We start from the raw sequence: 24,078 nt of genomic DNA, 5'->3' as shown, positions 1-24,078 counted from the left end.
ACTGTTACTCAACAATCATCATCACGACGTCACTGTTACTCAACAATCATCATCACGACGTCACTGTTACTCAACAATCATCATGACGTCACTGTTACTCAACAATCATCATCATCATGACGTCACTGCTACTCAACAATCATCATCATGACGTCACTGTTACTCAACAATCATCATCACGACGTCACTGTTACTCAACAATCATCATCACGACGTCACTGTTACTCAACAATCATCATCACGACGTCACTGTTACTCAACAATCATCATCACGACGTCACTGTTACTCAACAATCATTATGACGTCACTGCTACTCAACAATCATCATCATGACGTCACTGTTACTCAACAATCATCATCACGACGTCACTGTTACTCAACAATCATCATCACGACGTCACTGTTACTCAACAATCATCATCACGACGTCACTGTTACTCAACAATCATCATGACGTCACGCTACTCAACAATCATCATCATGACGTCACTGCTACTCAACAATCATCATCATGACGTCACTGCTACTCAACAATCATCATCATGATATCACTGTTACTCAACAATCATCATCATGACGTCACTGTTACTCAACAATCATCATCATGACGTCACTGCTACTCAACAATCATCATGACGTCACTGTTACTCAACAATCATCATGACGTCACTGCTACTCAACAATCATCATGACGTCACTGCTACTCAACAATCATCATCATGACGTCACTGTTACTCAACAATCATCATGCCGTCACTGCTACTCAACAATCATCATCATGACGTCACTGTTACTCAACAATCATCATCATGACGTAACTGCTACTCAACAATCATCATGACGTTACTGCTACTCAACAATCATCATCATGACGTCACTGTTACTCAACAATCATCATGACGTCACTGCTACTCAACAATCGTCATCATGACGTCACTGTTACTCAACAATCATCATGACGTCACTGCTACTCAACAATCATCATCATGACGTCACTGTTACTCAACAATCATCATCATGACGTCACTGCTACTCAACAATCATCATGACGTCACTGCTACTCAACAATCATCATCATGACGTCACTGTTACTCAACAATCATCATGACGTCACTGCTACTCAACAATCATCATCATGACGTCACTGTTACTCAACAATCATCATGACGTCACTGCTACTCAACAATCATCATCATGACGTCACTGTTACTCAACAATCATCATGACGTCACTGCTACTCAACAATCATCATCATAACGTCACTGTTACTCAACAATCATCATGACGTCACTGCTACTCAACAATCATCATCATGACGTCACTGTTACTCAACAATCATCATCATGACGTCACTGCTACTCAACAATCATCATCATGACGTCACTGTTACTCAACAATCATCATGACGTCACTTCTACTCAACACTCATCTGTTTTCTGGTGAAAATTTGAAACAAATTAATTCCTTTATTCTAAATAACTTAACAAAAACTTTATTTTTTCAGAGCACAGCTACGACGGTGACAGTGATGACGGCGGTGGATGTGGTGAGTAGACAACCTCACGTCCCACCCTAGTGCTCCACGTCCCACCCTGGTGCTCCACGTCCCACCCTAGTGCTCTACGTCCCACCCTAGTGCTCTACGTCCCACCCTAGTGCTTCACGTCCCACCCTGGTGCTCCACGTCCCACCCTGGTGCTCCACGTCCCACCCTGGTGCTCCTCGTCCCACCCTGGTGCTCCACGTCCCACCCTGGTGCTCCACGTCCCACCCTGGTGCTCCACGTCCCACCCTAGTGCTCCACGTCCCACCCTAGTGCTCTACGTCCCACCCTAGTGCTTCACGTCCCACCCTGGTGCTCCACGTCCCACCCTGGTGCTCCACGTCCCACCGTGGTGCTCCTCGTCCCACCCTGGTGCTCCACGTCCCACCCTGGTGCTCCACGTCCCACCCTGGTGCTCCTCGTCCCACCCTGGTGCTCCACGTCCCACCCTGGTGCTCCACGTCCCACCCTGGTGCTCCACGTCCCACCCTGGTGCTCCTCGTCCCACCCTGGTGCTCCACGTCCCACCCTAGTGCTCCACGTCCCACCCTAGTGCTTCACGTCCCACCCTGGTGCTCCACGTCCCACCCTGGTGCTCCACGTCCCACCCTGGTGCTCCTCGTCCCACCCTGGTGCTCCACGTCCCACCCTGGTACTCCACGTCCCACCCTAGTGCTTCACGTCCCACCCTAGTGCTCCACGTCCCACCCTAGTGCTTCACGTCCCACCCTGGTGCTGCACGTCCCACCCTGGTGCTCCACGTCCCACCCTGGTGCTCTACGTCCCACCCTGGTGCTCCACGTCCCATCCTTGTGCTTCACGTCCCACCCTGGTGCTTCACGTCCCACCCTGGTGCTCCACGTCCCACCCTGGTGCTCCACGTCCCACCCTAGTGCTGCACGTCCCACCCTGGTGCTCTACGTCCCACCCTAGTGCTTCACGTCCCACCCTGGTGCTCCACGTCCCACCCTGGTGCTCCACGTCCCACCCTGGTGCTCCACGTCCCACCCTAGTGCTGCACGTCCCACCCTGGTGCTGCACGTCCCACCCTGGTGCTGCACGTCCCACCCTAGTGCTCCACGTCTCACCCTAGTGCTGCACGTCCCACCCTAGTGCTCCACGTCCCACCCTGGTGCTTCACGTCCCACCCAGGTGCTCCACGTCCCACCCAGGTGCTCCACGTCCCACCCTAGTGCTTCACGTCCCACCCTGGTGCTCCACGTCCCATCCTGGTGCTTCACGTCCCACCCTAGTGCTGCACGTCCCACCCTAGTGCTTCACGTCCCACCCAGGTGCTCCACGTCCCACCCAGGTGCTCCACGTCCCACCCTGGTGCTCCACGTCCCACCCAGGTGCTGCACGTCCCACCCAGGTGCTGCACGTCCCACCCTAGTGCTTCACGTCCCACCCAGGTGCTCCACGTCCCACCCAGGTGCTCCACGTCCCACCCTGGTGTTCCACGTCCCACCCAGGTGCTCCACGTCCCACCCAGGTGCTGCACGTCCCACCCAGGTGCTCCACGTCCCACCCTAGTGCTCCACGTCCCACCCAGGTGCTCCACGTCCCATCCTTGTGCTGCACGTCCCACCCTAGTGCTCCACGTCCCACCTAGGTGCTCCACGTCCCACCCTAGTGCTGCACGTCCCACCCTGGTGCTCCACGTCCCACCCTAGTGCTGCACGTCCCACCCAGGTGCTCCACGTCCCACCCTAGTGCTGTACGTCCCACTCTAGTGTTCCACGTCCCACCCAGGTGCTCCACGTCCCACCCTAGTGCTGTACGTCCCACCCTAGTGCTCCACGTCCCACCCTAGTGCTCCACGTCCCACTCTAGTGCTCCACGTCCCACTCTAGTGCTCCACGTCCCACCCAGGTGCTCCACGTCCCACCCTAGTGCTCCACGTCCCACCCTAGTGCTCCACGTCCCACCCAGGTGCTCCACGTCCCACCCTAGTGATCCACGTCCCACCCAGGTGCTTCACGTCCCACCCTAGTGCTCCACGTCCCACCCTAGTGCTCCACGTCCCACCCAGGTGCTCCACGTCCCACCCTATTGATCCACGTCCCACCCAGGTGCTTCATGTCCCACCCTGGTGCTCCACATCCCACCCTGGTGCTCCACGTCCCACCCTGGTACTCCACGTCCCACCCTAGTGCTGCACGTCCCATCCTAGTGTTCCACGTCCCACCCTGGTGCTCCACGTCTCACCCTAGTGCTCAACGTCCCACCCTAGTGCTCTACGTCCCACCCTGGTGCTCTACGTCCCACCCTGGTGCTCTACGTCCCACCCTGGTGCTCTACGTCCCACCCTAGTGCTCTACGTCCCACCCTAGTACTCCACGTCCCACCCTAGTGCTGCACGTCCCACCCTAGTGCTCCACGTCTCACCCTAGTGCTCCACGTCCCACCCTAGTGCTTCACGTCCCACCCTGGTGCTCTACGTCCCACCCTAGTGCTTCACGTCCCACCCTGGTGCTCCACGTCCCACCCTAGTGCTGCACGTCCCACCCTAGTGCTGCACGTCCCACCCTAGTGCTTCACGTCCCACCCTAGTGCTCCACGTCCCACCCTAGTGCTCCACGTCTCACCCTAGTGCTGCACGTCCCACCCTAGTGCTCCACTTCTCACCCTAGTGCTCCACGTCCCACCCTAGTGCTCCACGTCTCACCCTAGTGCTCCACGTCCCACCCTAGTGCTTCACGTCCCACCCTGGTGCTCCACGTCCCACCCTAGTGCTTCACGTCCCACCCTGGTGCTCCACGTCCCACCCTAGTGCTGCACGTCCCACCCTAGTGCTGCACGTCCCACCCTAGTGCTCCACTTCTCACCCTAGTGCTCCACGTCCCACCCTAGTGCTCCACGTCTCACCCTAGTGCTCTACGTCCCACCCTAGTGCTCTACGTCCCACCCTAGTGCTCTACGTCCCACCCTGGTGCTCCACGTCCCACCCTAGTGCTTCACGTCCCACCCTGGTGCTCCACGTCCCACCCTAGTGCTGCACGTCCCGCCCTAGTGCTGCACGTCCCACCCTAGTGCTCCACGTCCCACCCTAGTGCTCTACGTCCCACCCTGGTGCTCCACGTCCCACCCTAGTGCTCCACGTCCCACCCTAGTGCTGCACGTCCCACCCTAGTGCTCCACTTCTCACCCTAGTGCTCCACGTCCCACCCTAGTGCTCCACGTCTCACCCTAGTGCTCTACGTCCCACCCTAGTGCTCTACGTCCCACCCTAGTGCTCTACGTCCCACCCTAGTGCTCCACTTCTCACCCTAGTGCTTCACGTCCCACCCTGGTGCTCCCCGTCCCACCCTAGTGCTTCACGTCCCACCCTGGTGCTCCACGTCCCACCCTAGTGCTGCACGTCCCACCCTAGTGCTGCACGTCCCACCCTAGTGCTCCACTTCTCACCCTAGTGCTCCACGTCCCACCCTAGTGCTCCACGTCTCACCCTAGTGCTCTACGTCCCACCCTAGTGCTCTACGTCCCACCCTAGTGCTCTACGTCCCACCCTGGTGCTCCACGTCCCACCCTAGTGCTTCACGTCCCACCCTGGTGCTCCACGTCCCACCCTAGTGCTGCACGTCCCACCCTAGTGCTGCACGTCCCACCCTAGTGCTCCACGTCCCACCCTAGTGCTCTACGTCCCACCCTGGTGCTCCACGTCCCACCCTAGTGCTGCACGTCCCACCCTAGTGCTGCACGTCCCACCCTAGTGCTCCACTTCTCACCCTAGTGCTCCACGTCCCACCCTAGTGCTCCACGTCTCACCCTAGTGCTCTACGTCCCACCCTAGTGCTCTACGTCCCACCCTAGTGCTCTACGTCCCACCCTAGTGCTCCACTTCTCACCCTAGTGCTCCACGTCCCACCCTTGTGCTCCACGTCTCACCCTAGTGCTCTACGTCCCACCCTAGTGCTTCACGTCCCACCCTGGTGCTCCACATCCCACCCTGGTGCTCTACGTCCCACCCTGGTGCTTCCTTTTAGGCTAATCATACTGTTCAGTCGACAGTGTTTCAATGTTATAATATCAGGTCATGGTGAAGGTTGACCTTGGTTCTCACTTATGGTTCTGTAGCTACCAGTTCATAATGAAGGTTGACCCTCTTGCTTTTCACTTAACGAGCAAGATGCAAGTGACTGGGGCTGATTGCTCTCTCCCTGAGCCACCTTCCTTTACCAGTTCTCTCTCATCTTCCTGTTCCGTCACAAAAGGGAGAGTAAAAAAAGTTGTAAATGAAACACATCTAAGCAAGACCTTGGGGCAAGACTGTGGAGTCTCCACCTCCTGGGAAGGTGTTCTGAACTTCCACTTGCAACGCTCCTTACAAGCATGCATTGCTCAACACACCTAGTCACTCACCTGGAGAAAGCCAAGCTTGTCTATAAATAAGAAATAGAAACTTTTAAGCCAATGTTTTTGTTCTCAAATCATTTTGTTCTCAAATCATTTTGTTCTCAAATCATTTTGTTCTGAAATCATAATCTCAAATCATTTTGTTCTGAAATCATAATCTCAAATCATTTTGTTCTCAAATCCAATCATGAAACTTATGTTGGGGAACTAGAACATTTTCTAGATTATAAGTACCTGTTAAGTAAGACATGCTCCCTAAATTTCAGATATTTTATCCATAATAAATATTTCGATAATGATAGATCATAGGTTATTTTTATGCCATCATCGTGACAAATATTGACTTCTAATATTGACTAATATTGTAACATTGTGGATACCAGACGCATCCCCTGCGTCTGGTGCCCACAGGAGGCTGCCAGCCGCAGCAACACCATGTTAGAGATGTAATCCCTTGCTTCTGGTGCCCACAGGAGGCTGCCAGCCGCAGCAACACCATGTTAGAGATGTAATCCCTTGCTTCTGGTGCCTACAGGAGGCTGCCTGGCGACGCTGATCCAGTGGCCGGTCATCATCGCTGCTGGAATCATCATCCCGGTCTTCGGCTTCGCCTTCATCATCATGGGAGCCTTAAATATTAATCGTTGTAAAATTGAGCCAATGATCCCAATTTGGCTCATTGTTCAAGGTGAGACACTAGTGTTATTGTTCATGATGAGCTGCTCCTGTTGTTGTTGTTCAGGGTGAGCTGCTCCTGTTGTTGTTGTTCAGGATGAGCTGCTCCTGTTGTTGTTGTTCAGGGTGAGTTGCTCCTGTTGTTGTTGTTGAGGGTGAGCTGCTCCTGTTGTTGTTGTTGAGGGTGAGTTGCTCCTGTTGTTGTTGTTCAGGGTGAGCTGCTCCTGTTGTTGTTGTTGAGGGTGAGCTGCTCCTGTTGTTGTTGTTCAGGGTGAGCTGCTCCTGTTGTTGTTGTTCAGGGTGAGCTGCTCCTGTTGTTGTTGTTCAGGGTGAGCTGCTCCTGTTGTTGTTGTTCAGGGTGAGCTGCTCCTGTTGTTGTTGTTCAGGGTGAGTTGCTCCTGTTGTTGTTGTTCAGGAAGTGCTGCTCCTGTTGTTGTTGTTCAGGGTGAGCTGCTCCTGTTGTTGTTGTTGAGGGTGAGTTGCTCCTGTCGTTGTTGTTCAGGATGAGCTGCTCCTGTTGTTGTTGTTCAGGGAGTGCTGCTCCTGTTGTTGTTGTTCAGGGAGTGCTGCTCCTGTTGTTGTTGTTCAGGGTGAGTTGCTCCTGTTGTTGTTGTTCAGGGAGTGCTGCTCCTGTTGTTGTTGTTCAGGGAGTGCTGCTCCTGTTGTTGTTGTTCAGGGAGTGCTGCTCCTGTTGTTGTTGTTCAGGGTGAGCTGCTCCTGTTGTTGTTGTTCAGGGAGTGCTGCTCCTGTTGTTGTTGTTCAGGGAGTGCTGCTCCTGTTGTTGTTGTTCAGGGTGAGCTGCTCCTGTTGTTGTTCATAATGAGATCCTGCTGTTGTATCCAGTAACGCTGGTTCAAACTGTGTACTATTCCACCCACTAGTACTGGTACTAACTGTGCACTATTCCACCCTTTACTACTGGTCCTAACTGTGTACTATTCCACCTATTACACTGGCACTAACTGTGTAATATTTTACCCTCTATTATCACTGTTACTAATTGTACTATTCCATACTCTAACTTTGGTACTAACTGTGTGTGTGTACTATTCCACCCATTAACACCAGTACTGTGTAATATTCCACCAACTATCACTCGTTCTAACTGTACTATTCCATCCACTAACCCCTGGTACTAACTGTGTACTATTACACCCACTAACACTAATGCTAACTGTGAATTATTCCACCCAATAACCCTAATTCTAACTGTGTACTATTCCACACACTAACACTGGTACTAACTCGGTACTATTTCACCCACTAATACTGGTACTAACTGTGTACTATTCCACCCATTAGCACTGGTACTAACTGTGTATTATTCCACCAATTAGCACTTGTACTAACTGTGTACTATTGCACCCAATAGCACTAGAACTAACTGTGTACCATTTCATTCAATAGCACTATTATTAACTGTGTACTATTCCACCCAGTTACCATAACACTGCATTATTCGACCCACTAACAATAGAACTAACTTTGCATCCAATAGAACTAACTTTGCATCCAGTAACACTGGTACAAACTTTGAACTATTACACCCTTTACCACTAGTACAAACCTTGAACTATTACACCCAATAACTCTGATACTACATGTATTTTTTCCACCCAGTAACATTGGTAGTAACTGTCTACTATTTCACCTACTGACACTGGTACTAACTGTGTACTTTTCTACTCTCTGCAACTGGTACTAACTGTGTACTATTCCACCCAATACCACAGGTACTGTGTACTATTCAACCAACTAACACTGATATTATCTGTGTACTGTTCTTCCATCCGCTAGCACTTGTACTAACTGTGTACTATTCCACCTAAACATCGCCTGGAACTATCTGTGTACTATTCAACCCACTAACATTGGTACTAACTCTGTACTTTTCCACCACTAACACTGGTAATAAATGTGTACTATTGCTCCCACTAAACTTGGTGCTAACTGTGTACTATTCCAATCACTAACCCTAGTATTACCTATGTACTATTCACTAAATAACACTGCTACTAACTGTGTGTTATTACACGCAATAGCACTGGCACTAACTGTGTACTATTCCAACCTCTATCCTTGATACTAACTGTGTACTATTCCACCCACTAACTCTGATTCTAACTATGTACTATTCCCCTCACTAACACTGGTACTAACTCTGCACTATTCCACCCATAACCCAAATACTGACTGTGTACTATTCTACGCTTTCCCTAATACTAACTGTGTACTATTCCACCCACTAACTCTAATGCTAACTGTGTTCTATTCCATCCACTAACACAGACACTGTGTATTATTCCAGCCTCTATCACTGATACTAACTGTATACTATTCATCCCACTAATTCTGGTACTAACTGTGTAGTATTGCACCTACTAACACTGGTACTAACTAGGTACTATTCCACCAACTAACACTGGTGCTAACTAGGTACTATTCCACCAACTAACACTGGTGCTAACTAGGTACTATTCCACCAACGAACACTGGTACTAACTAGGTACTATTCCACCAACTAACACTGGTGCTAACTAGGTACTATTCCACCAACTAACACTGGTGCTAACTAGGTACTATTCCACCAACGAACACTGGTACTAACTAGGTACTATTCCACCAACTAACACTGGTACTAACTAGGTACTATTCCACCAACTAACACTGGTACTAACTAGGTACTATTCCACCAACTAACACTGGTACTAACTAGGTACTATTCCACCAACTAACACTGGTACTAACTAGGTACTATTGCACCAACTAACACTGGTATTAACTAGATACTATTCCACCATCTAACACTGGTACTAACTAGGTACTATTCCACCAACTAACACTGGTACTAACAGTGTACTTTTCCACCCACTAACCCTTATACTAACTATGTACTATTCCACCCAATAACACTGGTGCTAACTCTGTATTATTGCACCCGCTAACACTGTTATTCTGGGTACTATTCAGTAGTAGGGATGGCAGCGTATGAGGCCTTTTTTTAGGGGGATGGGCCCGATTTGGAGTTAAAGGTTTCTTATGGGGAAAATTCGAGACAAAAGGGCCAGATTTTGGACTTGAAGAGTTCTTATGGGGAAAATTCAGACCAAAAATCACTTATTCATTCTTGAAGGTTTCTTATGGGAGAAATTCAAAAATAATTTAGAGTTCAGTTTTATGAAAGTATTTCAGAGTTCATATGATCATAGAAGTTTATTTAAGAGTTTAAGACCGAAAATATTAAAAAAATAAAACATTTTCAGAGGATATTGTCATAGAAGTTATGTTAAGGAAAATAGACATCTTAGCAGTATGTTTTTGTTTTATAATCATTTTCTGCTCTTTCAACAATATAAGACCTAAATTATTCAGAGTCCAGTAGAAGACCGAAATTAGTTAGACCATTTGAAGACCGAAGTTTGTCAGAGATCATTGAAAGACCGAAATTAGTCAGAGACCAGTTAAAGACCGAATTTCTTCAAAATCCAGTAAAAGACCAAAATATTTCAAAGACCATTTTCAGAGTTCATATAAGCATAGAAGTTTAAGGAAAATGGACATCTTAGCCGTGACTTTTAGTTTGTATATCCATTTATAGCTGTTTCATCACTAAAAAAAACGAAAATTATTCAGAGCTCAGTTTAAGCCCATAATTAGTCAGAGACTAGTTGAAGACCGACATATAACAAAGATCATTAAAAGACCGAAATAATTTCAGAGACCATTTGAGACCTAATATTCGTCAGAGACCATTTAAGATAAAAAAATTACAGGGTCCACTTTGAGACCAAAATTTGTTAGAGTCCAGATTGGGACCAAAATTCGTCAGAGTTCATTTTAAGACCAAAATTCGTCAGAGTCCCATTTGAGACCCAAAATTATTCAGAGTCCAGTTAAAGACCGAAATTAGTCAAAGACCGCATTTATAAGTCCATTTTCGCTATGAATAGTTCAATTTTAAACAGTGTATTTCAGACGTAATAAATCAAATCAAGTCAGTAAGCAGGTTCTAGCTCCTATTCCCTGCACTTCTTTACCCCCCATAACTTCCTTACTAACAGTCCAATCCCCTGAAATTAAAGACAGCTATATTTCGTACCTATTAAAATAGATCCGAACAATTATCGAGTTCTAGCTCTTGTCCTCCGCCTTACTTTACTGTTACAACTCTGTCAATACCAGATCAATTTCCCTGAAATTTAAACCCGCTGTATTTCAGAACTTGTAAATTACAATAATTTAGTTACCGAGCTCCAGCGCCTGTCCCCCACCTTAACCCTCTCTCGTATCTTCGTTAATACCTGAATAATTTCCATGAAATTTATCACCGCTGTACTTCAGACATAGTGCAATACAACGATTTAGTTAATGAACTCCAGTTTTTGTCTCCCATCTTACTTTATTTGAATAACTTCTTTCCTGTCTGATAATTTTCTTCAAGATTAAACCCCAGTATTTTTCGGACATAGTAAATCAGATCGAGTCAGTAAGCAAGTTCTAGCTAACGTCCCCCCCCCCCTCCCCCACCCTAGTTCCCTTTCGTATCTTCTTAAGTAGCTAACCAAATCTCCTGAAATTTAAAACATAGTTATTTCAGATGTAGTAAATAAGACCATGGTAGTTACAGAGTTTCAGCTCTTGCCTTCCTCCTTAGTTAATTATTACCAGTCCAAATCCTCTGAGATTTAAAACTCCAATATATTTCAGATCTTGTAAAATATACCAAAGAAATTACCGAGCTCCAATTCCCGTCCTCCACTTTAGTTCATCAAGCTTAGTATTTCAGATCAAGAAGCTCCCCAGTCTATCACCTTATCAAAGTAACATATCCTGTCCTTCAATAACCCTGTTTTACTCAGCTATGTAAATAATCATTCACACAGTAATAATAATAATCACACGGTCATATCGCACCTTACCTTTTCCCCTCCCTTACCTTCCCCACCCCTTACCTTCCCGACCCCATACCTTCCCCACCCCTTACCTTCCCCAACTCCCTTTCGCCGTTATTTTCCTCTCTTTCCCCCCACTGGTAAGGGGGAGAACGCCCTCTCCCCCTTACTCTTCCTTCATCTCTCCCTCACCCACCCCCTATTCCCCCCCTCCATCTCGCCCATTTCCCAAATTATCCAAACCTTCATTAATCTTACTGTATCTTGTATATTCTCTCCATATTCACTGTGTTCTGTGAAAATGTTCTTAACATGTTCAGTTAAAGTTCTTTTCATGTTCACTGGGTTCATCACCTTCTCTTACATGTTTTATGTGCTCTTTGTCATATTCTCTTTTTCTCAGAATGTTCTCTGCAAGTTCAAATCATATTTTCGCACTCTTCTATGTTCACTGTGTTCTTTGTCAAGTTCTCCGTATGTTCACCGCATTCTCTTACATGTTCTTAAACAAATCTGCACTTTATACAGTAAAAAATTTACCTTGTAAATTGTAAAATGTAAATATAATAGATATTTACAAGATCACTAACACCAGTACTAACTGCGTACTGTTCCACCTAAATATTCCCTTGTACTATCTGTGTACTGTTCAACCCATTAACACCTGTACTAATTGTGTATTATTCCACCCACTAACACTGGTACTAACTGTGTAGTTTTCCACCTAATATACCTAGAACTAACTGTGGTTCTATTAGTACACTGGTACTAACTGCGTACTGTTCAACCCACTTACATTGGCACTATGTACTTTTCCACCACTAACACTGGTAATAAATATGTACTATTCCACCCACTAACACTGTTACTAGCTGTGTTCTGTTGCACCCAGTAAACCTGGTACTAACTCTATACTATTCCACTCACTAACCCTGCTACTAACTGTGTACTATTCACTAAATAACACTAGTACTAACTGTGCACTATTCACTAAATAACACTAGTACTAACTGTGTACTATTCACTAAATAACACTAGTACTAACTGTGCACTATTCACTAAATAACACTAGTACTAACTGTGTACTATTCACTAAATAACACTAGTACTAACTGTGTACTATTCACTAAATAACACTAGTACTAACTGTGTACTATTCACTAAATAACACTAGTACTAACTGTGTACTATTCCACCCACTAACCCAAACACCGGCTGTGTACTATTCACTAAATAACACTAGTACTAACTGTGTACTATTCCGCCCACTAACCCAAATACCGACTGTATACTATTTCACGTACAATCCCTAATAATAACTATGCACTATTCCACCCACTAACTCAAATAGTAACTGTGTACTATTCCACCCGCTAACACTAGTACTAACTGTGTACTATTTCACCTAATATCCCAGGTACTAACTGTGTAGAGTTCCACCCACTAACACTGGTACTAACTGTGTACTATTCCACCCACTAGCCCAAATACTAACTGTCCACGCTCTATCCTAATACCTACTCTTTTCTATCCCACCCACTACCTCTAATACTAACTTTGTACTGTTCCACGCAGTAACACTGGTACTATCTGTGTTTTTTCCCACCTAATATCCCTGGTTCTAACTATGTATTATACCACCTAATAACTCTAATACTAAATGTATTCTTTTCTACCCACTAACATTGGTACTAACTGTGTACTATTCCACCTAATATCCATTGTACTAAATGTGTACTATTGCACCCAATAACTCTGGTACTAACTTTTTACTATTCCACCTACTGACACTGGAACTAACTGTGAACTATTCCACCCTCTAACACTGGTATCAACTGTGTACTATCCACCCACTAACCCTGGTACTAACTGTGTACTTTTACACCCTTTACTACTGGTGCTAACTGTGTACTATTCAAACCACTAAAATTGGTACTAACTGCGTACAATTCCACCCACTAATCCTGGTACTAACTGTGTACTATTCTACCCAGAATCACTCGTTCTAACTGTGTACTTCTCTTGCCACTAACAATGGAACTAATTGTGTTCTATTTCACTCACTAACACTGAAACTAACTGGGTACTATTTCACCCAGTAACACTAGTACTAACTTTCCATCAAATATTCTTGGTACTAACTCTGTACTATTCCACCTAATATCCATTGTACTAAATGTGTACTATTCCAACCAATAACTCTGGTATTAAGTTTGTACTATTCCACCACTAACACTGGAACTAACTGTGTTCTATTTCACCCTCTAAAACTGGTACTTACTGTGTATTATTCCACACTTTACCACTGGTGTTAACTGTGTACTATCCAACCACTAACACTGGTACTAATTGTGTGATATTCTACCCTTTACCACTTTTGATAACTGTTTACTATTCCACCCAGTAACACTAATACTAACTGTGTACTGTTCAACCCACTAACACTTGTACTAACTGTGTACTATTGTACCCTTTACCACTAGTGCTAACTGTGTACTATTCCACCCACTAACACTAGTACTGACTATGTTCTATTCCACGTTCTACACTAATGCTAACTTTATACTATTCCACCCACTATCTCTAATACTACCTGTGTACTAGTACCCACTAGCACTGGTACTAACTGTTTGCTATTCCACCCTTTACCACTGGTGCTAACTGTGTACTATTCCACCAACTAACACTAGTAGTAACATTTTAATATTCCACCCACTAAGACTGGTACTAACTGTGTACTATTCCACCCACTAACCCTGGTACTAACTGGGTACTATTCCACCAACACTGGTAATAAATGTGTACTCCTTATGTGTACCACTTACAGGTACTAACTATGTACTATTCAAACCAGAAATTTTGGTACTAACTGTGTGCTATTCCACCCACTAACCCTAATACTAAATGTGTACTCTTCCAGGGTCGGAATAGTTACCTGGTGTTTAGCCAGTTACTCTCCCACCCACTCACCCGTGTACTAACCAAGTACTGCCTTAACTACGCAGGTGTGGTGATGGTGTTTGGTATAGGTATTGGGGGCGCCGCCAAGCACAGCTCCAGCAAGGGTCAAGTCTCACTCCCAGTAAAGGTCGTCGGCTTTGTCGTCTCCGTGGTCACTGTCGTCTGGTTCGCTACAGGTAAGTCGAAGACTGTTTGTAAGATGTGTATATCTGTATATATGTGTACGATGTGTGATTATGTCTGTAAGGGGGCGCGAGGGTGCATGTTTTATTTATTTTATTTATTTATTTATTTATATTCAATAAGGTACATTGGGTTTGTGAGAATACATAGTATAGTATTTACAATCTTGTAAAGCCACTAGTACGCGCAGCGTTTCCGGCAGATCCTTAATCTAACAGATAATTTTAAGTAGGTAAATTCTAGCAGAATTAATAAAATGATAAATACATTGCAAGAAAAAAAAATGAGATGAGAGAGATTAGTAAGTATATTAAAGCACAATGGTATATTAAAGCTCTGATTGATTACATTGACAGCTTGATTGGTAATTTAAACAAGATTAATAGACACCATACAGCAGATTGACAGCACATATAAGAAGACAGCAATGATCACAATGGTAAAGATGTTCGGATTGGGTACATAAAGATTGGGAGATTGGGTAGCAATAGATACAGTGCAATTTTAAAGCAAAAGGTAAAAAACTATGAAGATGAAATTAGGTACTTTTTAGTATTGTTTTTGAATGACGCAAAAGTTGGACAGCTTTTCAATTCAATAGGGAGTGAGTTCCATAGACTGGGTCTCTTTATTTGCATAGAGTGTTTACACAGATTGATATCCCCAAAGTCAAACTTAAAGAGATATTTATTTCTGGTGTGGTGATAATAGGTCCTATTACATCTGTCCAGGGAGAGTTTCAGAGCAGGATTTGCATTTAAGAGCAGGGTTTTGTAAATGTAGTTGACACAAGAGAATTTGTGGAGTGAGATTATGTTTAGCATGTTTAGGGAGTTAAACAAGGGGGCTGAGTGTTGTCTGAAAGCAGAATTTGTTATTATTCTGATAGTAGATTTTTGCTGGGTGATGATGGACTTGAGGTGGTTTGCAGTGGTTGAACCCCATGCACAGATACCATAATTAAGATAGGGATAGATTAGTGCATAATATAGAGAGATGAGAGCAGAGTTAGGTACATAATATCTGATTTTGGAGAGTATACCAACTGTTTTAGAGACTTTCTTAGTTATGTGTTGTATGTGGGTACTGAAGTTGAGTTTCTTGTCTAGGCCGAGAAACTTTCCATCATTTTTATTGCTAATGTTTACATTGTCTATCTGAAGCTGAATTGCATTTGTAGATTTGCTTCCAAATAAGATGTAGTAGGTCTTTTCTATGTTAAGTGTTAGTTTGTTGGTTGACATCCATAAGTGGACTTTTTTTAGTTCATTATTAACAACATTATTTAGTGTATGTGGGTTGGGGTTAGAGTAGATGAGGGTAGTATCATCAGCAAACAAAATAGGTTTCAGAATGTTAGAGACATTAGGCAGATCATTGATGTATATAAGAAATAGAAGAGGTCCCAAAATGCTGCCCTGTGGCACTCCAACGGTTATTGGTAGAGTGGGAGAGGTTATATTATTGATGGCTACACATTGGTGTCTATCACTAAGATAGGATTGGGTATAGTCCAGTGCATGGCCTCGGATTCCATAATGATGGAGTTTACGTAAGAGGTAATTGTGATTAACAGTATCAAAGGCCTTTCTCAGGTCAATGAAGAGTCCAATCGGAAACTCATTTTTGTCAAGGGCTGAGTAAATTATATCAAGGAGACTAATAATTGCATCGTTGGTACTCTTTTGGAAGCGGAAGCCAAACTGACAGGGGCTAAGAATGTCGAATTTTACGAAATAGGAGTAGAGCTGTTTGTAGATAATTTTTTCAAATATTTTTGATAGTATGGGTAGGTTTGATATTGGTCTATAATTGTTTATGTCTTCCGGATTACCTCCTTTATGAACTGGCGTTACTCTTGCTTTTTTAAGGATATCAGGGAAGGTATGACACTCAAGGGATTTGTTGAACAGCAGAGCTATAGGTGTTTATCTGAGTTTCCTGAGAGCCACTAACACTAATGGCCTCGATGAAGAGAGGAAGCCGGCGGCTTGTCGAGTGTCCCTGCATTACATGTGAATGACTGTAGGGTATATCAGACTGTATATGCCTGCAGTTGTGAGGTGTAAGTCCGTATATGACACAACATTACCTAATGTGTCGACATTTGTTTTAGGAATTCTCATAATTTTCTAAATGTCTGTAATTGTAAATAAAGTAAATAATGTCTGCATCTATCCAGGGCTGGGGTTGTTGCTGTTGCAAAACCGTTGGAACCAGTGGTTGGAGGCGTTTGTTTGGGTTTGGGTTTAAGCTGTTAGTAGATAGTGGTATGAGAATTGATTTGGAGAAAGGAGGAAATAAGAGTATGTGATTGTGGGGGAAACAAATTGGCAAAATGTTCAGGGAAAGAGAAGGGCCTCAAAATAACAGTACACTTAGGGTATATTACACTAACAGTAGAAGTCTAAGAAACAAAATAAAGGATTTAAATGCTCTTGTCTCCACAGAAAAATTAGATATTATTGCACTTACCGAAACGTGGATGAATGTAGAAAATAGAGAACTATTAGCTGAATATCAAATAAATGGATTTAAACTATTTCACACAGATAGATATATTAGACGAGGAGGGAGAGTAGCCGTATATGTTAGGGAAAAATTTGAAATGTAGTCTCAAAGAGGGAATCAAAACTGAGCCACACACTCTGAAACTATTTGGCTATAATTAAACGAATAAGCAAATAATCTTATAATAGTAGTTATATACAGGCCACAGTTATATACTGTTATATATATTCTTTCTTAGAAAGAATGGAAGCAAAGCATCTATGGGATAAAATATCTAGAGCATCTAGGTCTAGCAGTATGTGTGTCATGGGGTGACTAATTTTAGTGGAATAAACCGGTTTAACAATTAGGGAATAATGAAGCAGAAGATTTTCTAGAATTATTTGACGATTGCTTTCTTACGCAACACATTAAGGAACCAACGTAAGAAAAAATATTATAGATATAATGTTAACTAACAGGGAAATACAAATTAATCAGATTTAAACACAAATTGATCAGATCACAATGAAATCAGATTTAGCATAGAATGGAATAGATCTATAGGAGAAAATTCTGTTAAAGTGCTAGATTTTCGAAAAGCTGATTTTAATAGCCAAAGAAATTTTTGGGGTCAAATAGATTGAAAAGTCTTGGGCATGGGGGGTGGGCCGGTCTTGGAGTGAGACGTGAACCCAGCGATAGGTGACGTAAAAATGGATTTCGATGTGGATTCAAAATATAACTTATTTAAAAATATTCTAAGCAAAGCATAGGAACGTAGTATACCATACAAATTGAATAGATCGAATATTAATGACACGAAATGGATAACAAAGGATCTGAAGAACCTCATAGGTAGAAATAATGCTTGGTACAAAAAGATTAAGAATTGGAAGTCAATTTAGAACAAGAATTCGTACAACTGGTTAGAAATGTTAAAAAAGAGATAAGGAGGGCAAAAAGAAACTATGATGTTCCCATACCAGGGAGAGCAAAGGTAAATCCTAGTTTTTTTCAGTTATATTTGTGTATTATGAGTAATTGTGTATTAGCTTTACTAGATTTCTTGATATGCAGCGCTTCACTGATGTCTTATCTTCTATTGTCATTGTATCTATCAATTATTTCGTTGTTGCTCGTCAAAATATTTTGACGATCACCAAAATATTTTGGTGATCGTCCCTTTGTGTGTGTGTGTGGTGATTATATGCTACTTGATGGAGCCCTGTTGTTTGTGCAAAACACACTTTGTTGTTGACTCTACACTTTGGCCCATGTTGTCTTCATTTTGGCCCATCTTGACTTCATTTTGGCCTATGTTGACCCTATTCTTTGGCCCGTGTTGACCCTTCACTTTGGACCCTGTTGACACTACACTTGGGCACGTGTTGATCCTACTGTTTGCCCCATATTGACTCTAAACTTTGTCAAATGTTGACCTAAAAGTTTGGCTCATGTTGACCCAAAATTTTGGCTCTTGTTCACTAAACAATTTGGCCGTTGTTTACCCTTCAATTTGGCCCATGGTGACCCTACACTTTTGCTCTTGTTAATCCTACACTTTGGCCCTTGTTCACCCCCACTTTAATCCTTGTTCATCCAACACTTTGGTCAGTGTTGACCCTACACTTTAGCCCATGTGCACCCTACACTTTGGCCTATGTTGACCCTGAACTTTAGCCCATGTAAACACTGCATTTTGGCCTATTTTGATCCTACACTTTGGCCCTTGTTGACCCTACACCTTTACCTATGTTAAACATAAAATTTTGCCCATATTGACTCTACACTTTGGTCCATGTTGACTTTACACTTTATTGACTCTGTAGTGTTGTAGACACTGCATTTTAGCTCATGTTATCTCTACACTTTTGCCCATGTTCACCCTACACTTTTACCCCTGTTGACCCTACACTTTGACCCCTTGTTGACCCTACACTTTGGCCTCCTGTTCACCCTACGATTTGGCCCTTGTTGATTCTAAACTTTTGCCCATGTTCACCCTACACTTTTGCCCATATTCACCCTACACTTTTGTCCTTGCTGACCCTACAGTTTGGCCCCTAATTACGCTACACTTTGGTCAATGTTCATTCTACACTTTGGCCCCTGTTGACCCCTACACCTTTGCCTTGTCGACCCTACACTTTTGCCCAAGTTGACCCTACATTTTGGCTCTTATTGACCCCTACACTTTGGCCCTTGTTGACCCTACACTTTCCTTCTAGCGAGGCCCCCCTAGCGGGCGAGTGGTATAGAACTATTTTCCTGTGTCACTGCTTTATCTTGCATTGTTCGGTCACGTGTCCTGTAAATAATATACTCTGAAGTATATTTACATATACTACAAAATCTTCGATAATTAACTTGCAAATTCACAATAGTTTTAGCATATCCATTATTGTTGCATGTTTATCCCCAGTCTACTTGAACCACTTGAGTATATTCAGAGTATCCAGAGTATCCAGAGTATCCAGAGTATCCAGGGGTTATCCCAAATATGATCAACAGTTTGGCCACCAACATTGATCAGCTTGCATTATATGATAGAGTGTACGTTGCTCAGTTTGCATTATATATGTTTACATTACATTATACTCACTATATCTGGGGGGAAGAGAGAGAGAGAGAGAGAGAGAGAGAGAGAGAGAGAGAGAGAGAGAGAGAGAGAGAGAGAGAGAGAGAGAGAGAGAGAGAGAGAGAGAGAGAGAGAGAGAGAGAGTGTGAGAAAGAGAGAGAGAGTGAGAGAGTGTGAGAAAGAGAGTGTGAGAGAGTGTGTGAATGAGAGAGTGTGAGAGAGTGTGTGAGAGAGTGTGAGAGTGTGTGAGAGAGAGTGTGAGAGAGTGTGAGAGAGAGAGAGTGTGTGAGAGAGAGAGAGAGTGTGAGAGAGAGAGAGTGAGAGAGTGTGAGTGTGTAAGTAAGTAAGTAAGTTTGGTAAGGGGTAACCAGGGAACTTGACTCAGTGTCCGCTCCTCCCACAGGGAACTTCTGGGTGTACCAAGCCTGGGGCCAGACTCCGGACTACGCCCATGACTGGTTTGAGAACGGCTGCAACAAGAGCCTCTATAACCTGGCCTTCGTCGGCGTCATCGTCCTCGACGCCCTCTTCATCATCTCCGCTATCGTCGGATGCATCGCCTTCGTCCTCCGGGGCTGCAAATTCAGATAGATGGTGACAGGGGCGGGAGAGGTGGCTGGGTGGATGACGTTTGGGTGTGGCTCTACCATCAGCATGGCTGGGTGGATGATGTGTTGTGTCTCCACAACCAGTTCCCACTAACCTCGGCCACAACCAGATCCCACTAACCTGAACCACAACCAGATCCCACTAACCTGAGCCACAACCAGATCCCACTAACCTGAGCCACAACCAGACCCCACTAACCTGAGTCACAACCAGTTCTCACTAACCTGAGCCACAACCAGATCCCACTAACCTGAGTCACAACCAGATCCCAGTAACCTGAGCCACAACCAGTTCCCACTAACCTGAGCCACAACCAGTTCCCACTAACCTGAGCCACAACCAGTTCCCTCTAACCTGAGCCACAACCAGTTCCCACTAACCTGAGCCACAACCAGTTCCCACTAACCTGAGCCACAACCAGTTCCCACTAACCTGAGCCACAACCAGTTCCCACTAACCTGAGCCACAACCAGATCCCTCTAACCTGAGCCACAACCAGTTCCCACTAACCTGAGCCACAACCAGATCCCACTAACCTGAGCCACAACCAGTTCCCACTAACCTGAGCCACAACCAGATCCCTCTAACCTGAGCCACAACCAGTTCCCACTAACCTGAGCCACAACCAGTTCCCACTAACCTGAGCCACAACCAGTTCCCACTAACCTGAGCCACAACCAGTTCCCACTAACCTGAGCCACAACCAGTTCCCTCTAACCTGAGCCACAACCAGATCCCTCTAACCTGAGCCACAACCAGTTCCCTCTAACCTGAGCCACAACCAGTTCCCTCTAACCTGAGCCACAACCAGTTCCCTCTAACCTGAGCCACAACCAGTTCCCTCTAACCTGAGCCACAACCAGTTCCCTCTAACCTGAGCCACAACCAGTTCCCTCTAACCTGAGCCACAACCAGTTCCCTCTAACCTGAGCCACAACCAGTTCCCACTAACCTGAGCCACAACCAGATCCCACTAACCTGAGCCACAACCAGTTCCCACTAACCTGAGCCACAACCAGTTCCCACTAACCTGAGCCACAACCAGATCCCACTAACCTGAGCCACAACCAGTTCCCACTAACCTGAGCCACAACCAGATCCCACTAACCTGAGCCACAACCAGATCCCACTAACCTGAGCCACAACCAGTTCCCTCTAACCTGAGCCACAACCAGTTCCCACTAACCTGAGCCACAACCAGATCCCACTAACCTGAGCCACAACCAGTTCCCACTAACCTGAGCCACAACCAGTTCCCACTAACCTGAGCCACAACCAGTTCCCACTAACCTGAGCCACAACCAGTTCCCTCTAACCTGAGCCACAGAGAGAGGCTTAACTGAAGGTATTTTACGTGTATTTATAAGGTACTTTAATATTAACCTATGGCAATATTAACCTATGTTAATATTATCATATTGGAATATCATCCAATGTTAATATTATTCTACAGGAAGATTATCAAATGCGAATATTTTCCTATGTGAATATTAACTTGTGGTAATATTAACCTATAATTTCCATTAACTAAGTAATGTTAAGATAAATGTAGATGAGATGGGATGTGGTCATTTATGTTAAAGATGTTCTTAACTTTAAGGAATTCAACAATGATAAAGTTGGTAAAATGTCCAAATATAGGATATAACACACTGCTACAATGTTTATATAATACAACAGTGTAATTGTGTCATATACTATATAATGAAACAATGTAACACTGTCACATACAGCAAAATACAACAAATATTATGTACTAGAAGTATAGTGCTGTCTTCCTTCATTTTCTCCTAATTATTGCATAACATTTGCTAAATATTCAAGTCGTACATGTTAGCTCTTTTTAACAACCAATTAACAAGTTTACAACTTGTTAACGTAACTACCATTAAGAATTTACTCCCATTAAACCTTTAAATTTTTACTGATTTATTTTATGTTGTGCCCAATATGTTACGTGTTCTTGAGGCTTTACTAAATATGCTCCGTCGTATATTGTAATGTTTCTGGTGTTATTAATAATAGTAAGTACTATAGCTGTACTGTTGATAAAACTAGAGAACCTATAATGATGTAGTCCATATCAGGTGTTGTCACCTTCATATTGTTTATCTGTTGGTAGCATTCTTCAGAGCACAGCCACAGCCCCGCTCCTGTGCCAGGCAAGCCCTCTACGGGTTCACCATAGCCCGTGCTACTTGGAACTGTTACAGCCCCGCTCCTGTGCCAGGCAAGCCCTCTACGGGTTCACCATAGCCCGTGCTACTTGGAACTGTTACAGCCCCGCTCCTGTGCCAGGCAAGCCCTCTACGGGTTCACCATAGCCCGTGCTACTTGGAACTGTTTGTTCAGAGGTGATTCTAATAGAACATTAACTTGCTTGAACATCTCGCATGTGTTAACTTGTCAACGTCAAGTTAAAGCGAGGTAAACACGTGAGGTAAAGTGTTTACCTCATTTTAACATGACGTTGTTTTCTCAGTTATGCCAACCTTTGCCTGAAATGTTTTGCGTGTTAGTGGCGCTATTTGCCATGCAACAACCCCTGTACACCTGTAACCCTGTATTACTGTAAACCTGTAACCTTGTATACCTGTACACCTGTACTACTGTAAACCTGTAACCTTGTATACCTGTACGCCTATACTACTGGACACCTGTACACATGTATCCCTATACTACTGTACACCTGTACACATGTATCCCTGTACTACTGGACACCTGTACACATGTATCCCTATACTACTGTACACCTGTACTACTGTACACCTGTACACATGTATCCCTGTACTACTGTACACCTGTACACATGTATCCCTGTACACATGTATCCCTGTACTACTGTGCACCTGTACACATGTATCCCTGTACTACTGGACACCTGTACACATGTATCCCTATACTACTGTGCACATGTATCCCTGTACTACTGTACACCTGTATCCCTGTACTACTGTACACCTGTACACATGTATCCCTGTACTACTGTACACATGTATCCCTGTACTACTGTACACCTGTACACATGTATCCCTGTACTACTGGACACCTGTACACATGTATCCCTGTACTACTGTACACCTGTACACATGTATCCCTGTACTACTGGACACCTGTACACATGTATCTTCATATATGCCTCAGTAATGTGTTCATATGTATGAATATTTTACGAATAAATTATTATTATAATTACTGTTATTATTATTATTATTACTCATTAAAGCCATACACAAGTACAGGTGCAACAGTGTAATGAAACACCGACAAATAATAGGCAACATTGCAAATAACTGCAGAATGATATATAAATGTTTGTTGGAGAATGACTGGTGTTGTATCAATGTTAATTTTAACACTTTAAATGTCAGCTGAAATGTTAAATAGGTCTACATTGTTAGTTATAATATTGCATTAGCAGATAAAGTGTATGTTAAAATATGTTATAATAAATGGTGACCACAACTGGACTTTGAATTATCTTTAACTTTTACACATTACGTTGAGTAACACTGGGACGGGAGAGGTCAGGTGTGGAGAGGTCAGGTGTGGTGAGGTCAGGTGTGGTGAGGTGTGGTGAGGTCAGTGTGGTGAGGTCTGGTGTGGTGAGGTCAGGTGTGGTGAGGTCAGGTGTGGTGAGGTCAGTGTGGTGAGGTCAGTGTGGTGAGATCAGGTGTGGTGAGGTCAGTGTGGTGAGGTCAGGTGTGGTGAGGTCCGTGTGATGAGGTCAGTGTGGTGAGGTCAGTGTACTCACCTAGTTGTGCTTGCGGGGGTTGAGCTCTGGCCT

General features: G+C 44.3%; 1 protein-coding gene across 1 annotated transcript in view; it reads left to right on the top strand.

Moving 5' to 3' along the window:
* Positions 1-23,756, top strand: part of LOC138361074 (transmembrane protein 272-like) — a 63,332-nt gene extending 39,576 nt beyond the window's left edge. The window contains exons 3-6 of the mRNA XM_069320544.1: positions 1,506-1,547; positions 6,436-6,588; positions 14,473-14,604; positions 20,086-23,756. Coding sequence (XP_069176645.1) covers positions 1,506-1,547; positions 6,436-6,588; positions 14,473-14,604; positions 20,086-20,273 — 515 coding nt within the window. The 3' untranslated portion in view covers positions 20,274-23,756. The remainder of the gene's footprint in view (positions 1-1,505; positions 1,548-6,435; positions 6,589-14,472; positions 14,605-20,085) is intronic.
* The last annotated feature ends 322 nt before the right edge of the window (positions 23,757-24,078 follow it).

This window comes from Procambarus clarkii, unplaced genomic scaffold (assembly GCF_040958095.1).
Source record: "Procambarus clarkii isolate CNS0578487 unplaced genomic scaffold, FALCON_Pclarkii_2.0 HiC_scaffold_173, whole genome shotgun sequence".
In the NCBI taxonomy this organism is placed as follows: Eukaryota; Metazoa; Arthropoda; class Malacostraca; order Decapoda; family Cambaridae; genus Procambarus; species Procambarus clarkii.
Note: the sequence above shows the minus strand (reverse complement) of the source record. Positions and strands in the feature narration are given on the sequence as shown.